Source organism: Cephus cinctus, unplaced genomic scaffold (genome assembly GCF_000341935.2).
Source record: "Cephus cinctus unplaced genomic scaffold, Ccin1 Ccin1_scaffold0261, whole genome shotgun sequence".
NCBI lineage: Eukaryota > Metazoa > Arthropoda > Insecta > Hymenoptera > Cephidae > Cephus > Cephus cinctus.
In genome coordinates this window covers 22,448-47,434 of record NW_014332973.1, presented here as the reverse complement: position 1 = coordinate 47,434, position 24,987 = coordinate 22,448, and the positions used below count along the sequence as shown (strand labels likewise).

General features: G+C 41.5%; 3 protein-coding genes and 2 long non-coding RNA genes across 5 annotated transcripts; 4 read left to right on the top strand and 1 right to left on the bottom strand.

The window, feature by feature from the left end:
- Nucleotides 1-6: 6 nt before the first annotated feature.
- On the top strand, nt 7-4,468 carry LOC112494081. The gene is made up of 5 exons (XM_025083207.1): nt 7-581; nt 2,050-2,273; nt 3,826-3,998; nt 4,096-4,341; nt 4,450-4,468. Exons 2-5 carry the CDS (start codon nt 2,064-2,066, stop codon nt 4,466-4,468), a joined length of 648 nt encoding a protein of 215 aa, XP_024938975.1. The 5' UTR covers nt 7-581; nt 2,050-2,063.
- LOC112493619 lies at nt 4,244-15,041 on the top strand. Its single transcript, XM_025083204.1, has 17 exons — nt 4,244-4,370; nt 4,450-4,866; nt 4,952-7,090; nt 7,162-7,756; nt 7,812-8,054; nt 8,117-8,335; nt 8,420-8,562; nt 8,637-8,911; nt 8,980-9,267; nt 9,335-10,624; nt 10,690-10,830; nt 10,886-11,002; nt 11,059-11,220; nt 11,285-11,491; nt 11,595-11,841; nt 11,906-12,868; nt 12,938-15,041. The coding sequence occupies exons 2-17, from the start codon at nt 4,746-4,748 to the stop codon at nt 14,263-14,265; spliced, it is 8,478 nt and encodes a 2,825-aa protein (XP_024938972.1). The 5' UTR covers nt 4,244-4,370; nt 4,450-4,745; the 3' UTR covers nt 14,266-15,041.
- LOC112494079 lies at nt 8,025-15,205 on the bottom strand. Its single transcript, XR_003059215.1, has 7 exons — nt 15,072-15,205; nt 9,356-9,517; nt 9,063-9,256; nt 8,702-8,931; nt 8,463-8,552; nt 8,289-8,376; nt 8,025-8,161 (listed from the first exon to the last, which is right to left on the bottom strand). It is a non-coding gene; the product is annotated as an uncharacterized LOC112494079 (long non-coding RNA).
- A 159-nt stretch (nt 15,206-15,364) lies between these two features.
- On the top strand, nt 15,365-17,469 carry LOC107265956. Its single transcript, XR_003059216.1, has 3 exons — nt 15,365-15,483; nt 16,372-16,733; nt 17,347-17,469. It is a non-coding gene; the product is annotated as an uncharacterized LOC107265956 (long non-coding RNA).
- Nucleotides 17,470-17,916: 447 nt separating this feature from the next.
- LOC107265955 (kappaPI-actitoxin-Avd3c) lies at nt 17,917-19,528 on the top strand. Its single transcript, XM_015735926.2, has 3 exons — nt 17,917-18,177; nt 18,372-18,551; nt 19,321-19,528. The coding sequence occupies exons 1-3, from the start codon at nt 18,102-18,104 to the stop codon at nt 19,326-19,328; spliced, it is 264 nt and encodes an 87-aa protein (XP_015591412.1). The 5' UTR covers nt 17,917-18,101; the 3' UTR covers nt 19,329-19,528.
- Nucleotides 19,529-24,987: the final 5,459 nt, after the last annotated feature.

Below are 24,987 nucleotides of genomic sequence, written 5' to 3'. Positions count from 1 at the left end.
CCCCCACACACCCATCCCCAAAATTTATGTACAGATTTACGTAGTTTATGCTTTTCGAGGGGAGGGGAGGGGAGACACCCTGTACGGTCATGGCGAGGGCTGCAAGCCTCGTAACGAAATTCGCATTACGATCTTACACCCTTTGGTTCCCTCCTTGGACCCCCCTCGCCCAGACCCACCTCTCTGATATACTCTCTAAGTGCATTTCTGAAACTATACCAAGCCGAAGGACCTTACGAACATTTTCGAGACGCGAGGTCGTCCGCGATCGGAATTTCGCTAATTCGGACCCGACGCACCGCGGTGCATCTCTGGTTGAGTAGCTGCAGGCGCAACGCGAGCCCGAAAGCAGTGAAGTTGGCAACGATTAATAACAGAGTAACGTATTGTTTTGAAGATTGACAAGCGAGCGCAGCCCGAAAGACGGACGTTCGACATTTTTGTTTCAAGAAACGTCAAAAAAAGGGGTCGACGTGTGTCTTTTATACGCGTGTCTAAGCGACGGACCTTTATCCTTTATTTAAAACCCGAGGATGATTTTATAAATGGGAAAGCGATATTCGCCAACCGATACTTGACAGGTAATAAACATGGTACAGATAAGTAGATTAAATTTGTCGAATGAGATAGACAGAGAGTGGAGAGACTATAGAGAGTGATTTTGTCGCGATGCGTTAAAAAAAAAGGAACTGGATTCAAGGTTGAGTGTAGAGAGTGCGATATGAAAAAATAAAGAGGAAACGAATATATTTTTTTTCGATAAAAAAATCAGCTTAACTTTCTTTTTTCTTCCCTTACCTACCGAGCCCCAGCCGCGGTCTCACTTCACAGCCCTGTTCGTCCTCCCCGCAATCACCGCCACGGAAACCACCCTCTCCTAACTCTCCTCATCGTTACTCGACCCTCGGCAAATCCCCGATTACTTTTACTGGCGTGTGTACTTCGTGATTATATATACGGATATATAAATTTTTCCCTTTCTTTTTGTTCATACTACTTTTCTTCCTCTCTTCAAACCCCATCTTCTTCTCTTTGTCTTCCACCTCCTCTCCTAGCCAGGTAGCTACTAGCCGACTCTCTTGCATCGTGAAGTTATCAGGGCTAATTTTACGCCTTTGTTCGGCAACTTCCTTGCTCTGGTCGCAACCCCCCTACTTCACCCTTCTCCAGTCTGTACCACCCATCCTCGATCCTCCCTGCCACATCCTGGGCCCACTGTCTTTTTAATAACCTAATGGCTCTTATGCGGAACATTATGTTCGGTTGAAACCCTTCTACCCCTGCCTGGTACCGCTACTTCCGTTTTTCCTTTTTTTTTTCCTACTATGTCTGCCGTCTATCGCTTCCTCGTGCTCGTCCTCGAGAAACGGGCTTTCCTTATTCGGGTGGCTTCCAGACGCACGCTAAGACATCTTCGGTGAACTCTGCCTCCCGGGAGAATGTGACTTCCGGGCAATAGGCATAGCCATGGTGATTCGGACCTGAAAAATAGAATGGTCTTGTAGTTTCGGTCTTAGGATTTTTTCAAGCAACCCCCAAGTCGATCGGTAGCCTGAAATATATAGAGGGGTTACTGTGTAAAAAAAAGAAAGGGAGAAATAAAGAGCACGCAAACAATGAAAACAAGGGCTGATTATGATGCAGAAGGTAGGACCTGCGATAATTCAAACCTCTTTTCGCGCCCTTTTACGATCGGACGTTTTTAATTTCCCGGTCCGCCTTAAGAGTCGAGCGGGAATGCAAATTGTGACACGAAAGTTATGTGCACCGTGAAATTAATGTCTCGCCGAGATCGGGTTTTAATAGCTCGTTATGTACTGGTACTATGGCGGAGTCGACTATAGAGACCGTTCGAAGAATGGGATTGAGGAAAGGGTAAAAGTGCGTGCAAGTAGAACGAGGGATGACGGGAAGGGGACAGTAGTCAAGGCGTCCTTTAAAAATACCCTATTCAGACGGCAAAGACTCCCTTCTCTTTATCTTGAATATGAAGGAAAAAAAAAAAGAAATTAACCAAGCTAAAATCCACCAATTGTCTCTTACCTTCAGGCGGATTCATAAGAATGATCGATACCCCGTCCAATCCTGACGTTATCTCAAGTCGCACCTGGACCGCCACTTTTATCAGTCTCATCGCGTTGCTTTCTCATGGGAGTTACGTGCAGGCTGCAACAAATCGTCACGTCCGGGACAACGTCGTCTACGGCAGCAGCGATCTCGTTACTTCCGGTACCCTGAAAGACGTTGGAAAATCAAAAGAAACTGACAGAGTCGTAAGTATCAATGGAACGAAAAAAAAGGCATAAATTTACATAAAAGTCAAAGAGATAAATGATACCAGATAATACGTACACATTGTAAGTCAACGAAATGACGTTAGGACCCGCACAGTGCACGGTGGCTGATAAGTAAAGGAAGAAAAAAGCGACGGGGTTAAAAAAAAGAGGAATTAAAAAATCCAATCGGTCAGAATATCCAAAGGGAGTCCCACGATGTCCATCGTATCTTTTATCCTAGCCCTCAACGGCATTTTAATATCTCAGGCATTAATTTCTTTGCGGGACGCCCCCTACCCACTCAAGCGGTTCGGTCCTTATGCGCCGGATGACAAAATGACAAAGGGGGTGGTCGCCCCGGGCCAGCGATATTACCGTTTCCGTTTCGGAACTATGCGAACTGTCTACCCAACCACTCGTACTCGAACCACCCCTATTTCTCTGTGAGAAACCTCACCCCTGGGTGCCTACACTCTGGAAGCCCGAAAACGACCAGTGATTGATTATGCCCGCCATAGTGTTGTCTGCTGAGCGTCCCAGCAAATAGGATTGATTTCTCAAACGATTAAACTAAGTAAAAAAAAAAAACGGGGGGGAGTTTGCACGCGCGAACGTCGCGGTATGAGGTTGAAAAAATTCAGCATAAATTTGAAAACGCGACACAGCGTTCCTGAGGTTGTTGGTGGTAACGGGGATGTGGACTGGCCGTGTAATGAAATTTCTTCACGGTCCAAAAAAGCACCAAGGGAAGACATAACCTGAAAAAAAAATCAAGAGTAAGGGCTTCACAACAATCAGGAGTTTCGCGTGGACAATTACCTGCTGGGAATTCACAGGTTCCTGAAGAACTCGAGGACGTGTCTGGTTCCGTACTCCAGAGCTCGGGGCGATTTATTTAGTTGAATACCAGCCTTAATTAGGTATAACGTTTCCTTCTATGTCTTTCATGAGAATTTTCTACTTTTATTATTTTTCCTCCTTCCCCCTTCACTTCGTTTTTCCCTTGTTCTTCGTCACGTTTCTCCATCCCGTGTCTTCACCCCTTCGCCTTTATCGCTCAGCCTCTTCCGTTGTGCGTTCGTCCTTATGACAACCTGCCTGCCGTCTCCGCTTCACCCCCGGCGTAAAACCACCAAGCTGCTGCGGTGGCTGGCGCAACCAGGACCCCCGCCGGGAATGAGATGCAGATTGCCAGAGGCCACTTCAGCCGCTGGAGGGAGTGAATTTTTAATAACACCGCCATATCTGCGGCTCTATGCTCTATGTAGATCCCATTGTCTTTTCGCGTCTCCACGCAAGAAACGCGAAACGAACGTAACGCGTACAGCAGCGACCGCGGCATTATTATAACGCACTGCTCACTCCTTTTAGGTTAGGTTGGATCTTCGTGGGGTAGAGGACGATTGTCGGGGACAGACACCTTTTCCCTCGTCCTTAAGGCCTGCCGGGCACTAGGACCAAAATTTTTTTCTTCTTCCTGCCTGTTACGTCACTTCCTCTTCCTTTGACTCTGGTACATTCTGATACCCATATATATATTTTCTAACAGACTGCCCACCTTCATAGTGCTGGCGCGAATGATGTCTCGGTCCAGGATAACCATGATGACAATAGTCCTGCACTTAATTCCTTCCTCGAAAATGTCCTGAAAGCACAAAACGAACTTAAATGGATCGATCAGGCTGTACGTCGTGTCGACGTTGGGGAGAAACGTTTTGACAGGTAATCAATGTTGATACCGATTACGTGAGCTGTGACGTGATCTGATCTTTTGCTCGTTTTTAATTATCATTTTATTAATTGGACTTACTGTGCTTAGGTTTCAGTCCGGATCGGATAGATTCGGACGGATGTCTGATTTGAACTCTAAGGATATATATCAGACAAGGATCCGCGTTAAAAGAGATTTGGATCAAGCGAAGGGTCCTGATGCGTCTTGGGTGCCGGAGAAAAAAAAATACGAGAATGATTACCGTGGATTTCCAGAGAGAACGTATCTCGATGACGAATTGAAGTTCAAGAGAGACGTTGATCCTGATGATTTTCAAGAAGACACCGTGAACCTGTGGGCGTCCGCTTCTAATGAGAATTCAGGTATTTCAATGACGTACTGACGTTAGAGAATATTAAAGTTACAAGAATCGTGTTCTAATAATTTTCTGAATACTTACAGACTCTGGCGGTGGCTCTAATAAAAACGTTGATGATAAAACATCACGGGACGAACGTCATCTTGATTCAAAACACCGTAACCTCGCGGGGGCAAAGAACTCAGTCGCGTCCCAGAATCCAGAAGAGCCGTCTGGCATTGGGGCCAAGCCGGAGGAGGATTCACCCTCTTTAGAATCATTGAAAAAGGTCGTACTCGAGCTGAGTAAGAGCCTCGCAGAGCCTGACACAAAAACTGAGACCAGAAAAGAGAGCGCTGGGGTTTTGAAGTCGAAAAACGCAGAGAGGCACGTCGAGGAGATGACTGGTCATAAGGAAGGTCCTTCTAAAGGTGAACACGAGAGGGATCTGTCTTCCTCGCGGATGAATCAGGATTCTGTGAAAATGAAAGAAAATGCATATGAAAAAAATGGCGAAACAAGTGAGTTTCAATAAGTGGTACCGTAGGGCTATTTAATTGTAAAATTAATAATTGGCTTGTCTTACGTTTATGTAATTCTTCATAGATTTAAAATGGTGGGACGATCCTAGATCGGCTGCAGATATATTTGATTTCAAAAGGCGCGACGATGACCTCGACGACGACGAAGAGGACGAAGAGGTGGATGGACGTAATTCGGAATTCGACTATGTAATGAGAAGAGTCAAAAGGGATAGAAATGATAAAAGTGATTATGAGGAAAATGGGAACGGCGTGGGAGTTTTTTATAGAGCGGGGTTTGGGGAATATTACCCTAATGACGGTCAGAGTGTTTCGCATCGATTTAGACGAGATAGTAGAGAAGACCTTGAGGATCTGATGGGAGACGTTGATGAAGGGGTTAATAAGGGAAGTGATAATGATAAAATTGGACGGGCGATTAGAGTGAATTCTGAAGTTAGGAAATCGTCTGATAATGATTCCAAGAAAATAGAAGATTCCAAAGCGTTGAGGAGTCTGCAGGATCGAGAAAAAAATATCAAAAATAACAAAGTGGATTTTACCATTGAAAAGGCTGAGGTCCAAAATGCGAACAAGGATGATTCCGTTGGGCAGGAGGAATTTTCAACGGCGAGATACAATAAGGAGACAGGATCAGAAAAAGATTCAATAATAAGTAAAGGATCGGAGAACGAAGGATCGAGTATAAATTCTGTGGATCCTGAAACTAAGAATTTCAATAAAAATGAATCCTTGAAGATAATTTCGATGGAAGCGCAACTGGAGATGCATGATGGAGGAGACAAGAAAACGGATGAAATTTCAAAATTTGCTGACATCGCCAAGGACTTTCCGAAAGAGATTATTGAAGATAGGAGCAACGTGAAAAAAATTGAAGACAAAAATACAGTGGACCCGAAGAAAAGCGAAAAATCAGATCACGAGGACAAAATTCTGGAAAATTTTTCTCAGGACGATCCTCAAGGTAAAAAGTCCAAGGACGAAGACACGTTCGACGTGTGGCATGTTCCGGAAAATGGTGAAAAAGTTGAAAATCCTTTGGGCGATGATAAGAAGGATCAAAAACGTAGCACAGTCAAATCGCTGGACGATTCCACTTCAAAGAGACCGCAGGAAACATTGGCAAGGATATGTCAAGTGAAGGAAGAGTTATCAGGAAATAGTGGCATAGGTGATAACGTACCAGGAAAATTAATTACAACGATATTCGACGTTAAAGTGCAAAAGGCACAACTAGGACCTGACAAAATGACAGAAGACAGTGGTCCAAAGGACCAATCCGTTAAGGAAGACAAGATGAGACTCCGAGACGTCTTTGATCTTTACAAGGACAAGGATAATCTCAAGAATACAGACTCAAAGGTGACCCAAGATGATATTAGGGTCCAGGACTCTGCCGATAGTAAAAATAGAGTACAGCACAATGAATTATCCGAGGACGACAGTAAGGATCACGTAAAATCAGAGGGTTGGTATGCTGATCTAAAGCAAAATCAAGAGAAAAAAGAAAAAGAGGCAGCCGGGTACAAAGAGACTGAAAATGAGGAGCCGAAGGATGATACAAAAGAGAAAAGAAATTACCCGGAGAAAAATCAAAAAGGACCCGCATCAGAGAAATCAAAATATCAACCTAAGGAATATGATCGAGAAAATACCCAAAGCTTAAGTTCCAAGCCTGAGGTTATCAAGGATACTGAAAAGGATGCTGCGAAAGGGTTAACCTATAAAGATACCAAGCGAAAGCTTCTCTGGGTCACTTCGATGCTCAAAAACCTAGAGATCAGAGATGGACGAAGAGATTGGGCCTCGGACCAGAAAGAAAGTGGAAAGCATGAACAAGGACCAGTCAACGTTAAAGGAAACGTCCAAGCAGCCATCTCTAAGGATGCTGCTGCAGAATCCGAGCCTGGAGCTAATTTTAAGTACGATTTAAATAGCAGAGACACAAACGACCAGGCACGTGCGTATACTCAACGTAAAAAGCGAAAGATCCTTCAAGAAGCTGGGAATGGTCCAGAATTCCTAAGGTCGCAACAAAAATCTGAATACTCAAAAAATAATTCTGGACCGCAGGAAGATTCAAATCTGAAGACTGGTGTTAAGGGTCCCGAAGGGAGCGAAGATGATTACGAAGGTCTTAACGAAGATATCGAAAACGTGAGACAGGATCATGACAAGGAAAAATCTGAAGTCGACGATCAAGGTACCTCGATCAGCTGATCAGTCTGTGTAAAGAATTTCGTTTCTTTTCTACAGAATTAAATTATATTTCAGGTATCGATTTCGAAAGGAAGAGGTCCTTATCAGCCTACGAAAGAGACCCTCTGAGGGACAGAGTGAACATGCTGATAAGACAGAGGATCGACACGAATGTTCAAACCAAGGATCCTTACATAAGAAGACGCAGGTACCCATTGGGTACAATTGAGTATTACGACTACGACAGTGATGCCGGTGAATACGAAAAGGACTCGCCGGCTGCTGAGATCGATCAGAAACCGGAAGTACAGCAGCAGCAGCAACTATCAAATTCCAGTGCAAACGATCCGGCAGCGCCGTGTAACTCAGCCTCCGTGTTAACGAAGAAGGACGAGAACAGCGAGGAGAAGGAGAAGGAGGACAAGAAACTACAGCAGCTAAAAAACAAATTTCCAAAGCAAGAATTTATACCCGACGTTAATTTGGGAAAGGCCCACCAAAAGCTAAACAACGCGACGATGATATCGGGTAAGGTACCCTGCGGTCCGCCCACTACGAAGGCGACCCTGAACGACGAAAAAAAACTGTCGAATGACGAACCAGGAAAAATTGATCGATCCGACGATAACCATTATCGCGAAAATCCCGAAGGAGCTTCTAGAGTACAATGGTAAAGTAAGAAAAATCAAAAGTTATTTAAAAAAGTACTAAAGACATTCTTTCAGGCTTGGACGATCGGCCGAAGCTGACCTGGACCCCAGGGACCGGGACAGAATAATTGGACCGGAGAACAGACGTCACGTGATCCTGGCTGAACCTCTTGAGTACAATCTGAACGTTCATGGAAAATTGGAACCGGAAGCCATAGGTGCAATATTGGAAGGTGCACCGGTGAAGCAACGTCTGCTGGACCGAACCTCTGAGTTCCAGCTGGCTCATGGAATTTTGAGTGACTACGAGGGTAGAAGGTTCGTCGGCGATCGATAAATAATTGTTGGATCATTTAAAAACTTCTGATGATCATCATCAGACATCAGGATCGGTACCACCTTGACGAAGCCGAGGAGGAGCCAACCTATGAAGAAATGGAGAAGATCAACGAGTGGAAGCAAAGTGAAGTTAGGCCACGGCTGAGAGGCGATCAAAGAATGTTCGGTGGACCAGGAGCGGATGCTGGGAACAGAGACAGAGCAGATACTTACAGTGACAAAGCTGCGCGTCGAAACTGGTACTCTAAAGAGCCAGACAGGTAAGGTAGTGTCGATTGGTATCCATCATCGCAAATGATACCTAAAAGTAAAACAAGATCTAATTATTTCATCTTATCGCGCAGTGCCAGCCTGGAGCAATCGGACGTCGACAAGAGTTCATCCCACCTTGAACAGATCAGTGAACAGATTTCCAAAGGAAGACGTTTCCTGAAGGAAGCCAGAGATGAAGTACCAAAACGCGACTCCCAGGACACGCTTAAAAGAGGTGATAAGATTAATAATTAATATTATATAGCAAATATCCTGTCAATAAATTAGTAAAAAAAAAATCTTTCCTAGATTCAACATTTGGTGTACCTGATCTCAAAAAATTGGTAGAACCAGCAGCTGACGAAAGGACGTACCTAGTGATATCTCCAGCACAGTTGCCAGGATCATCAAATCCTGATCCGCATGGAACTTCCTCGTCCTCTTCGTCAGGAAGTAATTACATGGCCTTGAAAATTACTGATGACATGTTCAAAGGTGGGATTGACCAGAGTAATCCCACTGAGGAAAAAACACCAGAGATTCTGGGTCCATCGAGGACCACTACGGAATGGAAAGTCATCAAGGTGTATATCAAAATAATTTCCTTGAAAAATAAATATGAGAATATGTTATTTTATATTAAATTTTCAAGGTTACGGATGACAAGGATAACACACTACTTGCATCTGCGTATCATATGACAACGGAAGAGAAACACGATTCAATTGTACATACCGATTCTGGTTCGCCTTATGAAAATCAAAGAATTTTCAAATCGGCTGTACCCGACAATAATAATAAAATTGAAGATCGATCGTCCGTAGGATCTAAAGATCTTATGCACGAGTCCTTTGTGGAGCCTTTAGATCTGGACTTCGAAGACGACGTGAGGATCAGACTAGGCAGGGGATTGATGGCGATCGATGATCCTGAATTGGAGGTAAAAAGAATCATGTATAATAATAATTGGTCCGATCGATCCTGAAAATACTAAATATATCCTCCAGGACTTGCATTCCTTTTCCTACCCTGCAGATGATCTTGGAAGGACTCCTTCGCGGAGAGCCGTAGGCGAATCGGAGTGGCAAGAGGCGCCGGTTGAAAAATATTTGAAAAAATCCCAAAATCCTTTTTCTCAAGACGGTGTAGATCCGTCCTGGACCGGAAGGACATCCGTCGATCGTGAATATCTGAAATCAGAAAAAAAAGATCGAATCAAACGCGAGCTATCGATTGATTCAAATGATCGATCGGTAATGAATTTTGAAAATTTAAAAAATCGTATCGATATCCCCAATGCTGATCAAGGATCAAAATTTCGTACCAGGATCGGTAAAGGATTGACCAATGTAGAGGAGTGGGAAATGAACGCTCCTATATTACAGAGACACGTAGTTTTTTCTGACACTGATCATGGACCAGATGCTAAAAGGATAAAAGATAGTATAGTATCTGTATCGATCAATGGATCTAATATAGAAAAGGAGTCAAGTACTTTTGAAAAGACTGGTAGCTCGAGGAATTTTGCGAGCGAAGTGAATGCTACACTGTTAAATAGGGACAAACGTAATTCGAATTACAACGAGGTAATTCCCAGATCCTATATTGGATTTGGTGAAAAAAATTATATGGAGAATGAAAATGGGATGAATAATTTTTTGCGAGAAGAGGGAAAGGAGAAGAAGATTCGACAGACGAGGATTCCAGGATTTTCGGCGAAAAGTGATTATCGAATTGTGCCAGGATATGGAAAAAATTATGATTTCTATGGAGAACCAAAAGATATGCGAAAGGACCAGACGGGTGTGAATTTGAAAAATGGATTTTCGTCAAATGACTTAACACCAGAATTTTTTGGACGAACCAATATTCGCGATTACCATAATGCATTTGGTCCTTGGAGTGGAAGTAACCGCGAAAGTGCCTGGTTGCAGGATGGGAATAATTATAGAAAAAGGGTCAGGAGTGCAAAAAAGAGATCCAGTCCCAAGGACAGACGCTCGAAGTATTCGAAGAAGAAAAAATCTAAAAAATTTGGAAAAAGGAGACATCACAAGCATCGCCCATCGTCTCATCGTAAGAAAACGTCCAATGGGTTTTTTAAGAATTCAAAAAATCATGGCACCAGCATCAATTTCAAGGACTCAGAATCATCGCTAACCGGAAATTTGGCAGCTGTCAAAGATGTCAATACCATTGCCAAGCATCCACTTTCACCTGAATGTAACAAAATTTTAGAATCTGGAATGGCAGACACCGAGAAGCGAGTCCTCAATGAAAATGCCCAGGATCAATCGGTACATGTCTAAGTAGATAAAAATGCCAAAAAAAACTGTATTTATTAAAAAAAATATATTTTCAGACCCAAAAACCGGAAGATGACAGTCAAAAGAAAAAGTTCACTGTTCTGTTAGCGCCTGACAATATGGAAGACGAATCTCAGATGGACATAGCACTGCATGGCGAGTTAGCCGGAAAGATAGTCGAACGAATATTTGATCAAGTATGAAAATTCAAAAATTATCGATAAATAAAATTAATAAAAATCCCAACACCAGGTTCAAGGAAACGAAGCTCTCAAGGTAGCACTTGGTCCAGGACTCTATCGTAAGCACAAGCCCCAGGAAGCCATAACCTCGGACAAGATTTATCGTCAGGGTCTTGACGAAGATGAAGTAAGATCATTTTGAAAAATCCAAAAAAACAATATAAAATAAAAAATTTCATTCAGGTAAAACATACAGAAACCATGATGAGAAGAGTCATGGAACTGTTGGGTCGATTGATATTGGACGAAGTTCAAAGAAAGACCTGTGCCTCCTTGCCACCGGATATGCGAGATTTTTTGCAATGGATGCTGGGAGTCGAACAGGAAGAATCCTTGTCCGATCAGGTATGGATTGTAATAAAAAAATATTTGACATACCTGAATATAAATTATTTATCTTTTACATCAGTCACCCCCATTACCACTGGTCCATGACCAGGATGTTCCTCATCATCTTGGCGATAAATTCCTCTTCCATGATCCTTCCCATCAGGAGTTGGATGCAGACATTAATGAACTTTATAAAAAAGTTCGTTTGCTGAAAAGTCTGATTAACGAGTACAATGCTCTGACGCAAAAAGAGAAGACTAAAGTTCAATCTGTTCATGATTATCTCGTAAGTGATTATGAATAATTACAAAATTTCAAAAATTTAAGAAAAAAAAAATCAATTTAATTAAATTGAATTTATTTCAATAACTGTCACTGATACGTCATAGGTCAGACAATTGGCTTTACTTGTCGAGTACATAGAAGCAAAGGAGGCTGAAGAAGCAAATGGAAATCAAATTTTGACAAATGGCGTAGGAACGGGTCCCCAACATATTTTACAGTATCAAAACGCAATGCCCCATTCGAATGATAATGATAATCATACAGGACTGATAGGGAGCATTATGGATGCACCCAGTATCGCGGGACTGAGCAATGCCACCTTTCGATTGAATGACAATTTGTTGGACCAAAGTAAAAAAAAAAAATTTTGAAAATTTTGTTTGTTATTAATTTTTGAAAATTTTTCATTTTGCAGGACCAATTTTCACATCGCACGATAAACGCAGAAAGGCACGAAACTCGGAGCGGTTACCGCGCAAACTTCTGAAGCGTAAACGAAAACGCAAGCATAAGCATAAGCATAAGCATAAGCATAAGAAGCACAAAAATTCCGTGAACCAGTCGCCGGAATATCGAAAGCTCATACGCAGAATTGCACTGCTCAGGGAAAAAAGAGCCAATTCTCTGCACCAGGACGATTGGGATCCTTTTGAATCGGGATATGAGGAACCGATCATTTATAGTGCCTCGGGATTGCTGCGCAGTGATTCTGGTAATAGAAAACGTGAAGTCAGGAACGGGGAGAAAAGTCCAGAATCAAAGGAAAGATACGGGCAGATTAATTTTGCGAAAGAAGAAAATCCGCATTTTTGGACTGATCTTGCAGGACCTTATAACGAGGACGGTACGGGAAGCGATCCGAAATTCGAAGAGGGTTTTGGAAAAAAATTACGAAATAAAATACGGAGAAAAGTGAAATTAGAGAAAACCAATGAAAATTATCAGAACAGTTATGGGCGTCGATCAGCAAATTTGAATAAAGACGCTTTTAAGGAAATTATTGAAAATAACTTCGATAATAATTTCCACGGGTCCGATTCCCGACCTGAGTATCACGCGAGGAATAGCGAATTTGACGATGTAGATTATGAGAATGAAATTTCGAAAGTTGCAATCGATTCCCCGAGGAGCTATTCGAAAAAGAAGAGAGAGGTGACCAATATGAATTATAATCCCGGGATTTACGAAAATGCGGAAAATATTGGAAAAACAAATAAGCGCAAACGAGACGTTCTGAGTGCGTCCGTTAATTTGCAACCCTGGCTGGACCCAAAGTCGAACGACGAGTCCACTTCGGATTTTTTGAAAAAATTCTCCAATCTCCTAGTTCACACGAGTAACGGAATTTCGCGAATTGGGGAAACGTATAGGGACGATGGTGAATATATAGGTTAAAAATCTTCGTTCCTCGTTTTACTTTATACAGACACTTTATTCCAATTGCCAGGCGAGAAAGGAGACGCACTTAAAGTCTACGAAGAGAAGAGGGAGCCATCGGATCCCTTATTGTCGAGCGGAGGAGCAAAAAATGTTAAAAGAAGTCTGGCTGAGGACGAAGTGGTTCTGCTGAACAAACGTGAAGCCTGGAAAAGGGAAAACGAGCAACAGCTCGAGGAAGTAGCCTTCGGCGAGGACATGAGAAGCAGACGTAGTAAGGAGGAGTTCGAGAAGCTTCCAGAACTCGACAAGAGGAAGAAAGAGTCGGAGGAAGCTGGAGGCCGAAAAAAGCGTCAGGACGAAAGGGAGGACGAATCGAAAATGGCGGTGGAGCACGGCAAAGATATAGCTGTGGAGAATTCGTCGAAAACAAGAAGCGAGTGTCATGGCGTGGGCGCGGAGAAAAATCTCGAAATGAAATGTAAGGCTGTTGACGTGGAAAAGCCAAAGGACAAAAAGTCGGAAAATTTAATGACCATGGAAGTGAACATTTTTCAAGTTGTTCCTGCGAATTCTACCAGGAGTAATCAGGATCGCCACGTGCCGGAAGAGAGAGACAAGGACAGTGTTGATTATTTGAAAAGTATCGAAAACAAGATTAACGTCTATTCCGACGAAGATGTGACTGATTCGAAATATGAAAAATCGACGGGAAACTTGGAAAAAAGTCAAGATACTTTCGTATTGGGAGAAAATAAAAGTGCCTACGAAAATGAATTCAATGTGAAGGATCAAGTAATTCCGAATGACAGTCAAAAAAGCACAGCCGAAGATGATTCCAGGAAAACTACCCTGAACAAGGAAACCTTGTTTCAGGAGTCTGACAAAAAAATCGAAAATGACCTGCAGGAAGTCACTGAAAAAAATTTAGATAATTTTTCAACCAAAAATTTAATCAAGGATAAACGTAGTCTGGATGAAAAGCAATTTCAGGACACTGAACAAAACTTCCACGAATCACAAAATGACAAAATAATGCTAAGGACGTCAAGGACCGAACAGAAAGATGAGTCTGCTAATGAAGTACCATACTCTAGTTATGCTTTAAGTAACGAAGGTCAACCTTACAATCATCCAATTGTCAAAGACGTGGCACTGAATTCCAACCGAAAAGATCAAGACTTTGTACAAAATGTTGTAAAGCGCAACGGGAAACTCACCTCCAATATAAATGTAAGATCTGGAAAAGTCTATTTGAAAAACAAACGTGATCCCGCAGCCATTTTACCGCTTTTGGAAATATCCGAACAGCGACAAATGCAAAGTCAAGCATCAAGAGCACAAAAGGACGATCAGCGAGACACGGCGGATCAAATGTTGGGTTACGAAAATCCGTAAAAAAAAGAATCCAAAAAATGAATTGAGAAAAAAGTTCTAACAACCCCGACATAAGATTGACACAAAAATGTCACATATCTCTATCTACATTTAAGTAGATGAACTAACCTGACCACCCAAAATATAAAAAAACAGAGCAATGGACTTCATTAAGTATATTTACAAAAAAGAAGAGAACATTTTTATCAACAATTACATAAGCAACATAAGACTCTTAGATATAAAAAAGCAAATAAAAGAACTCCATAATGAGTTGTAAGAAATCTAACTTTCATACGCGTCACCGTTTCCCGTAAACAATGACGTCATTCGCGAATTGGACCGCCGTCACAAAAAAAGGAAAGAGAAAAAAATCCGTTACACTTAACCGTGCCACTGCGTTACGCAACGAGTCTGGTATAATCGAAATCTCTGGAAGTCCCGAAGTGAAATGGAGTTCGCGAAGACTCCCACCTGCTTGAAAACGATTTAATACCCAGCCGATCACGCATTCGTCGTACGTGCTTCAGCATACGTCATCCTTCTTCATTTCAGCCACATGCAAGACATAAGCGAGTGACGACCGAATATAGAAATTTCGAGCAGGGTTTTTACAGATGTCGAATGACATTCACGTAATGCCGAATAAAGTGGATATCGGATTCAGAACGGACGCGCGAACGAAATACATACATAGCATAGACTTTATTCTCTGGCATAAAACTAATATCTACATTACAAAAAGAAAACAATAAAAGAAAATACGCGAATAACCATATTTGAAATCAATATGGAATGAAATTATTTACCAATAAAACAATACTCACCAGTCAATTTATACCTCCACCAGCAAACGCCCGGTTCGTAGCACGGCCATCTTGAAAAGGTGAATAACAGTCGCCGTAAATCCCACTAAATAACCGAAATGAATAACCTTGGCAAAATGGCATCTAGAGTCTTTATCGTTTTCATATTGTATGACCCAGACTGAAAACCGTAAACAGTTGATCAACCACAATGATGTAATAGTAAACACGGCGCACGTGCTGTCGTGCACAGACGATCACCTATGTAGTTCGCACTGCGTACGTTCCACGCATAAGTTTTTTCAGCCTGTAATCACAGTTCTGTTTACGTAAACATTTTAGTCATGAACTCGTCACAGTATCCACTTTCGTTCCACGATGATACAAAACTCGTCCGACGTCACAGCTTACACTCACTTTTCAAAGCACACGCGTACGTACCTACATACATAACTTTCCACCTGACTGTTCAATGAACTCGTACCTGCCATCGCGATTTCAACGATCCCGAAGGCATTGAGAAATTTCTAGAAGCCTAAGAAACTGCAGGAATACACGTATGCAGAATCGACCGTGACCCAGCGCGTAGTCGATTCGAACACACCATAACCTAACTTGCGACCGAAGTTCCCGTTCTGTAGACACACTCTTCTTTTTCTCTTTACTCCACGTCACAATTGATACTCGGCGAACAATGGTGGTACTGTGTAAATCACAAATAAACAGAATCCAAGCACTGTGTGACGCGATAATGACACCTCGACAAACTATACGTAAATAGACGTGTTTTACGTCGTGAAAATAACGCGCGGCCCGTGACTCCGACCGTTTGGCCCAGTTTGACTCTCCGACTAAATATACGTATATACAGTGTTATTAGACATGAACTATAGGTCTTGCACAATCGTCTAAAACGAACCTCTAACGTGCGTTCTATATCTATATATGCCGACAATAGGTATAATATTTACTGAATAATTCTTTTGTTATGAACGCATATGAAATTACTTTCTAACGCACATCAGCTGTATACAAATTCACGGCGTGACAAAATTAATCCCACATTTAATCCTCAGCTATTGGATTTGTATTTAGAATGCGAATCAACGACATTTATGACACGCATCTCATTGGCTCTGATGCGATTTTGAACTACGCGTAATTTCGGTGAACGTCGGACGAATGAAAACTGGGACAAATATTTTTTAAATATATTTGGACACAAATATATATCTTTTCAATCGTCACTGATGACTGGCCATAGAAATTATATCATATTGACACGTACTACATACATATAATTAATATTTTCTACTTTTAGGTAAACGGAAATAGAAATCTGAGATAACGGAGAATTTAATAAATCGTCACCAATCATTGATAATAACGATGACTTCATGTACTATCGATACTGCTCCTTATCATGCCTACTATAAATGATCTGTTTACCGATAATATACCGGTGACACGAACAAATAAACAAAACTCTTCCTTTCGTAGAAACTGAGTTCAACGGCACCTTTCTAGTTCTTGTGGCGTATTCGCACCAGGCGTCATTTTATTATTGACGTTCAATGATATCCGATGTGTATACATATTAAACCTACATATTTTAAAAATTGGAGGCTCAATCCTATTCGAAGTTTGCGATGTGGAATTCATCTGTAATTCATATACATACAGGTATACCTATATCTACCATATACGTACAGTCATGCATTTCTCTTTAATTTCGTTAAATTCAACGCAGTTAACATTATCGAATTTATCATATCAAGTCGAATCATTAATAATCATTGTTCAGTGCAACCAGGAACAGTTGGTATTATCAGTCCCATGAAAAATACGAAACTCTGGTATTCCCCAGTAAATATGCGTGTACCTACGCGGGTAATCACCACACTAGTTATTTATGCTCGTTGACGTATCGTGACAAGCGTCTCTATGTTCTGCGATAGAAAAAAAATGAAGCCAGAAGTAAAATTAAAAAAAAAGTATCCAACATTCGTCCACGATGCGACAAACTGCAGGATTGTCTCCTAACCTCAAATATTTTTGACAAAAGTCACGGGATGGGGTCCAGATCTGTTCTACTTGACAGTATCGATTTCTGTCGATGAATGATTGGCAGGAAAGACGAATAGTCGTTAGTGCTTTTTGATTGAATTTCCATTATGACGTCATAACAGATAGTCTTAATTAGATACACTGGTGTATTATTCATCAGTGAAATTGACGTTTAGTCAGATTCTAATCACTATTTACATTCTAACCTCTTAAATCATCCCGTCTACAGATTGCTTACCTGATAATGCAGCTGCAGTCTGACGTCACCGACTGTAATCGAATTGAGGAAAAAGGTGGATCGGAATTCCTGGAAAAGGCAAGGCCAAAGGCAAAGATTAAGAAAGCGTTGGGGAAATAAAGAAGTAAATGCGATTGTAGCACGTACCTTTTCTTTATTTCTTTTTTTCTTTTTCTAGTTCTCTACTATACGTTATTTCGTATACTAGGTCGTTATTGCTACCTACGTACGATGCTGGCGTCAAGAGACTAAGACCGATCGACTTCGTGCAGTTTCCAATGAGTGACGTATGTATGCTTTGACTTTTCAAGGTACTCGTAGGTTAGGTTAGTTAGGTTAAGGTTTGCCGAGACTAAGAGTCTTTTGAGGTTGTAAAACCTGTGTCATTGGGCGTTACGATGACCTGTGAACAAAAATGAGGATGATGGTAGCTTTGGTGGGGATGATAAAAAATGCAATTGCATTTTGAGCACGTTCGCTACTTTACCGCGTGTCCCACGCGTAAGGTAGACTGGGAATCCCCCACTACGTATCGCGCCACCTATATAAGACCAGCATGTCATGTAGCCCGGCATTACGAATCTCAAGCCAGCGAGCAACCGAGTTCAACGGTCGTCGAGGAAACATTGGGTACTTTTGAGACGATATCGAGAAGAGATAATTTTTGCGAAAAGTGAGAGTTTTTGGGATTCTTGGCAAATTAGTATTTTATATCGAGCAAAGAAAGCGACGAGAGGCGCAAGAAAATGAACGGGAAGATTACTTTGTTGCTGTTGATATTCTGCGTCTGCGCACTGAGTCATGCGCTTCCGGCGAGAAGAGGTAATTTTTTTTTTCTATTAATACTAATATTTTTTATTTTTTATGTAAACTGAAAACTTAATTATTTTAATGTTAGCTTTGAGATTTGGATCTATGATTATATTGAAAGTTAGACTTTTAACAATTTTTTCTTTATTTATTATTATTTTAAAGCGTATGGTTAATTGTAACGGTGATCTATATTTTTTTTTCAGAGAATGAAGTGGCTAGGGATTTATGCAAATTACCCATGGCCAAAGGTCACTGTCGCGCTTTGATGCACAGATGGATGTACGATCCGGCTGTCAAAACTTGTGTACCGTTTGAATATGGCGGCTGTGCCGGAAACGACAACAACTTTATGAGTAAAAAGGATTGTATGGAGGTTTGTCGAGGTTAGTAGATCCTACAAAAATTTAAACAACTGGCACGCGTGAAAAATCATAGAAAACGTGATTACGGATCATTCAAATGCACAGAAAAATTTGGCACGTAGAAATTTGAGAAAGAAATTTTTTTTGGAAAATTCAAAAAAAATTTTCACTAGCGTAACAAAATCGCCTAATAACATCCACGCGGTAACGTACGTAACTATCGCGAAATATTTTCTTCAAAGAATACCGTCTCAGTACCTTTTTCGACGATATAACCCAGAGCCCAAAAAATCCATATTTTTGAATCTCAACCAAAGAGAAATTTCGTGTTAGAGTTCCGTAAAGCAATAGTAGACTTTCACATTGAGAAGAAAAAAAAAAATTTGACCGAGTTGATACAGCGCGATAAGAGTATCAAAAGCGAAGGGAGGGCCGTAGCAACCCGAGAAAATAAAGCGAACGAAAAGCGTTGAATGGTATAGAAAGAGATAAAAGATAGAAACGGCAAGATTAAAAGAAAGACCAAAAGTGAAATAAAGAGAGCCGGGAGTGCTTAACGAGGACGTAAGTGATTCTGGCGCTGTATACTGATAAACGTTGATACGGCTCCGCGCCATTAGAATGTTAAAAGCGTAAACTTGAAAGCCAACATCAAATGCGAAAAGCATATAAGTATACACGCAAAGTACACACATAAGTACAGCAGTGCTCAAAGTAGCTGACGTCAGGAATCTCAATCGAAAGAATTTTCGCTTTCACTGTCCTCATACGAGAATTCCATATGTTACAGGTGTCTAGACAGCCAACCTCTATGAAACCTCACACGGCAATCATCTGTAAATAGAAAAACGTCATTCGCCGATCAAACGATCATCCATAACCAATCCCGATGAAAATTCAAAGAAGAAAGTACCAAAAAGCAACCTAGGACTAAATAAGGACATACCCAAAAAAATTTTTTTTTCAAAAAACGTCATTAAATAATTTTCAAAAAATAACTTTCACAAAGCTCCCATTATATTTTTGTATTTATTACTGAGAAAAAAAAAATAAAAAAATAAATATAAAATTAACTCATTATACTCGCCCGAGAAAAAGGACAATACCATTGTTTGGGGGTCAATTAGAGTCGGTAAATCGCGTGGCGTTTATGCGGACAGAAAGGAAAGTGGGTAAGCATTCGGGTTTTCACCCTCACTCTTAAAGGAGTAGGGAGAAGTTGGTACGAAGCAGGGAGCTTAAGGAAGATGTTATTACTTATTCGGTTTAAACGCCAGGGAGTTATTTAGATATTCCGGTGAGCATCTGCGTTCAGTTCGGCGCCCGCGTCGGTTTTCCCCTGCACTTTCCTACGGGGTTCTCGTTCTTTCGGTATACATTAATATCCCGGCCGTTCGCCGTGGCAGGGACGGAGGTGGCGCCTCTGGTGTTCGGCAAGGGTACGTACTATATAGCGAGCGGAGTGGTAGAGAGGCTCGAGGACCGACGGTATTTTTACATAACATTACGTTGTCGGGAGTCGGTACGCTGCGAACAAGACCGACCCCCCATTCCCTTGGCTAGAGGGTCACTAATGGGGGTTAAAACGCGAAAGTGAGCCACCAACACTTGCACCCTAACCACAAAACAGTACTGCACGGTCTGTCAGGATGTATGCAGGAGAATTGTTTGGCCATCCTTTCCGGCGTTGCATAATGCACCTTACCGTACGTGGTCCGCGTATTTAGATACGTATGTGGAAACTATGTATAGTACAAATAGTTATATATGGTATACGTAAAGCGGGAGAGCTTTCCATTTCATCCCCTCTGTGAATATCAGGCATCGATTTTTAAAGAGGACCTCGACGTCCTCGAGAAGAATTTCTTCACCAGGGTGGGCGGGGGGGGGACCCTAATTTTTTTTCCTAGTCGAACCAAAAAATCTTTGACACGTCATGAAATTTTGTAATGACGCGATTAAATTTTTTTGAGGGTCGAAACGGGTTTTTCGGTTTGAAAATATCTGCTGTCTTTTATCTTATGCTTTAAGAGATTCGCGGAAGACTCGGACTGGTCTGGATGGACCAGTTTGAATTTTAGGGAGGAGCAATTTGTTCGGGGTACACTCCGTTGGAAGATTTTAGAAGTTTAGCTCTTCTACCCTCTCTGTATCAGATTTACATTATTTAACAGGCCAGTAGTTGTGACGTATGGGTGTGCAGTAATCGATCGGTCGATTACTTTTTATCTATAGATATACCAGCTCAGATAGATACACCATTCAATTCAAACGAACCAATCCGACTTCACCGCTGTGGTAGTTTCGATTTTCGGCAATGGTTAGCGAAATTTGATAAAAAAAATTTGCGGGCTATTCATTAAGTTCACGAAGATCGGTATACCGTTAATCAATGCGAGTATGAAAATTTTCAGTCCGCTAAATACCCAAAAAAAAATGTATTAATAAATGACTAAGGTAGATCCTTGGAATTTTCAATTTTACCATACCTACAGCGAGTGCGAGAGAGACGGACCCATGCGCTCGCCAATGCGAAAGACAGAGACGGAAATAAAAATATCTAAAATCCATTGAAAAAACCCCAACCGTCTCCCAAATTGACCGTACTATCGCAAATTTGAAATGGCAATAATTTTTCAATAATTTCAAATACCAACATAATCCCCTAATACATTTCATCCCTTACGAGTGCCGCGAATAAATTGATTTTTTTTTCGATCCCTTAAAGATCCTATAAAAAATATATATATGGAATTAACAGGCGAATTTTTTTATTAGTCATAAGGTAGTTCGCGGTCTTGAAACCTTGGTTAGCTATAACAATACATATATATATATATATAGTAGAGAAAGAGGGTATGGAGCGAAAGGTCCAGCACGCAGCCAAATGACAGATGGTATTTTCGCGTATCATGATCGCGGCTAGGATAGTTTCCTATATTGTAGGATATACAGCCTGGCTGGCATCGTCGACATGTCGATAGCAGGCCGCGCCGTGCGATACATCCCCCGATATCCCCAAACCCCCAAAATTCACCACCGTCATCCCTCTCCTACCGTCGCCGTTACGTATTTCTCCTCTTCCACGTAGCCACCCCTCCGCCTCCTCCAGCGGCTCCTCGTTCGACCGCTAAATGGCCAACCACCCCATGGTGCTCAATTATTGATACTTACCCATCGGCCCACCCCTCATTTTCTACCACGTTTACTTTCTGCATTTCGTCAATTGGCAAAATGCACACCGTTTCGTACACATCGGGCTACGATGTATTAAAACAGTGTACACTGTGTATACGAAAAATAATATATAATTTTGCTATACGGTACTTATTTAGTTAAAAGGCAGAAGAAAAAAAAAATTTTTAATTATTTTTTGATTTTTGCAAATTTTTTTAACTTTGGGATTATAAATCAATTTTGATTACTTGTGCATGGGAATATATGGGAGGGATATGGCTGGCTTTTTTTTTGGAAATTTTTTAATTATGTTTTACGTGGCTAAGAAGTCTTGCGAGTCGATCGGTATTTTGGCTGATCAATTATTTTTGATTGAATTTGAAAATTTTTCAATTGACAACCACTGTCGGTCACAATGGCCTCGATTAACCGTTTGACCGGCTAGAGCGAGTGGTCAACGTTTTCCAAGCGTGTACGAAGTCGCTCTATTAGATCTGCCGGTAACTCGACTGTGGCTTTACAGACCAGAGGAATCCGATTCGGCGTTTCTTTTGCATCGCGTGCACCGGAACAGGAGTAACTAATCTCGTTTTTAGCCGATACAGGACTGAGGAGGACAGGAAGCTTAATGAACAAGTGAAGAAAAAGATACGAGTGCGAGATCGTTTCCTGTACAGCGATCTTGATTTTTTTTTAAATAGACAAAGATAGCTACATTAATTTTCTCATCATACTTTCATTTACCAAAATTACTCTTTGGGTCAATATAAAAATTGCGAATAAGTCATATTTATCGAGACAAGAAATAAGAAAAAAATTTTTTTAATAAAAAATAAAGGTAAAAAAAAACATCAAAAAAAAATATGAGAGCAAAATGAAAACAAGAGGGAAAAAAAAGAAAGAAACTGTCCTCATAAAGCGATCGAAGGGGTGGGACTTTTTCAGCCCCTTTTTTTGCCCCCTATCCCATAGACATGTCTCAGCGTTGCGCCCTGCCGGCGTCTAAGTGTATTAGACTCGCGCTCCGAAGTCGCGAGGGTGAGTACGAAAGGCAGTGAGGGCGAACCAGGGCGACGGGGGGGCCCGAGGGGGTCGGCCGTACCCCGCTAATGGCACCCTGGAGGCATCCCGGGAGAACCCTCTCGTATTTATTATTTAGCGAGGATGCGAGAGAAGAGGCTCGACCTCGGTTCCAGCGGAGGTTGAGGATTTATCCGCAAACATCACACATCGGTCCTGACCTCCTCCTGGACGGCAGGATCTTCGACTGGAGCCACAACCACAGGGAATTAATAACAGTCACCCCCTTCCCTTCGATCTTCGATTTCTACTCCCTCGATAGTATCGAGCAGAGTGATTGGGGGTTACATAAGAAATCATTCGCAACCCTCCCTGGTACGAATGAGAAATGTAAAGTGTCCTACACTCAAAATGATTCGGAAGATCACACGGCGTCTATGCAGGATCTCTTTTTTTTGTTTTTAGGGAACGAATTTTCTTTCGAAAAAAAAAATATATAGTCCTTGTAAGACTAAAAGATTTTTTAACTTGGCTTTTTCATAACTAGTGCGTGTTGCTGGTAAACGTCATTTGCGCTAGGGAATTGCATGCTCGGTTGGCAGCAGCTGCTCGACGTTATTGATACTACATTTCTCCCGATTTGACGAATTGCTCGGCTAGACTAATGGTCCGGATATGCCTGCGGACTACCTACCTACAACCCACTACCAACTGCCTACCTACCTGCCGTCCAACTTCTTCTCATAGGTTTCGCGGAATTATTGCTACCCGTAAAACTATAACTGGCCGTAACTCCCGGGGCGAAAGTGCTGAGACATACGTGTGTGTGTTTCTGTATATGGGAAGGAAAGAGAGTCCGTTCGAGCGAAAGATTAGCTGGAAAAAAAAGTAATGACCAAATCGCCTCAGTAGGAAGGGACTCTGATAAGATTTACTCCCATGATCCAGTAACGCGGAGTGCATTGTAATTCTTTAGCTTTATATACGAATTTGTTATCGTTTGGTAGGGGAAAAAGTCACGTTGAATGAATCGATGTGTTGTAGATTCATTTATACGAGATTGTATGTTTAACGTTGCGTGAAGGTTTTGTTTACTTAGTTACATAGTCAAATTTGTACATCAAATTCTTACAATTATTTGGAGAGTCTCAGGATAATTAGCAGCCGACAATGATATCCTTATTTGCATGTGGTAAAGTGTACCGTGAAATTCACCGAGTGATTGTGGCGCCATCCAGCGGTATTCGGTGGCAACACGTTGTAAGGGTCATAACGGACGTGACCCAAGAGGTACTAGCGTTCGAAGTACGCATAATGAAGGTGCGTAAAAGGTTTAAGACCTATAATTATGCACCCCATTGTACGTTGCCAGTTCACGGTCTTTATGAATCAGGTTAGATGCCATGGAATATGATATGAGCGGAATAAGAAGGCTGGAGGAAGTGGTAAATGTAGTAGATATTTGTATATTTGAAAAAGATACAAAATAAAATATCGTTTAGAAGCAGTTGATGATTTTCAAAAATAATTTCAGTACATCTTTTACTTTTCGTTCAGAGTTACTGTCATCATCCAGCATGCGGTCGACGTACCAATTCGACAGCAATTAAACGCTTCGACAACTACCCTCCGATCCATTGATTTCCCAGTGAAACCTACCATTAGGAACTTACTTCCCGTAGATCGTAACGATTAAAGTAAACGGTGCGAGTAATCGTGAACATCGATAAGAAAAGTGCGACGGAGAAAAGTCGCGTTGTGGGAAGTAAACGATGGAATTGAAAAGGAAAAAAATATAATAAAACTGCCAACTATAAATAAGAAGCAGTAGGTAAAGGTAAGCATGAAGTAACGTCGTCGAACTTGCCAAAAACAAAGGAAAAGAATAATATTGTTCGTAAAATAAAAAATCGCGTACGTTAAATACAATGGCCCATATCGTATTAATCGAAATGGAAGGATTAAAAGGAAAGTCACCTTTCGTAAGTCGATTCAGTCCCAGGCAGTTGAACAATGATAAACTATCCCCTAGAGCTGACATCAAGCAATCCGTAGAGTCCAGCAATTTCATCCCCTTTAGTTCTGGCAATCAGGAAGGTTTCTCTAACTGTCTTTAAGCGATGGAGTATAGGCCTGATACCTCGTTTAGACTCGGTCGGTAAGGTAGATTCCTCGAGCAAAGCCAACGAGCCAAGACAGGCCTGGGCAATTCTGCCAACCATGCTCCTTGTAGACTTATGGTGGGAGTGACGCTATGAAA

Coding starts and splice junctions, on each gene's coding strand:
- LOC107265955 (XM_015735926.2), top strand. CDS start 18,102: ATGAACGGGAAGATTACTTTGTTGCTGTTGATATTCTGCGTCTGCGCA. Junction 18,178..18,371: donor TGCGCTTCCGGCGAGAAGAG/GTAATTTTTTTT, acceptor TTTTTTTTTCAG/AGAATGAAGTGGCTAGGGAT.
- LOC112493619 (XM_025083204.1), top strand. CDS start 4,746: ATGACTGGTCATAAGGAAGGTCCTTCTAAAGGTGAACACGAGAGGGAT. Junction 8,336..8,419: donor TACTCTAAAGAGCCAGACAG/GTAAGGTAGTGT, acceptor CTTATCGCGCAG/TGCCAGCCTGGAGCAATCGG. Junction 9,268..9,334: donor TCGATGATCCTGAATTGGAG/GTAAAAAGAATC, acceptor TATATCCTCCAG/GACTTGCATTCCTTTTCCTA.
- LOC112494081 (XM_025083207.1), top strand. CDS start 2,064: ATGATCGATACCCCGTCCAATCCTGACGTTATCTCAAGTCGCACCTGG. Junction 2,274..3,825: donor CAAAAGAAACTGACAGAGTC/GTAAGTATCAAT, acceptor ATTTTCTAACAG/ACTGCCCACCTTCATAGTGC. Junction 3,999..4,095: donor GGGGAGAAACGTTTTGACAG/GTAATCAATGTT, acceptor TACTGTGCTTAG/GTTTCAGTCCGGATCGGATA.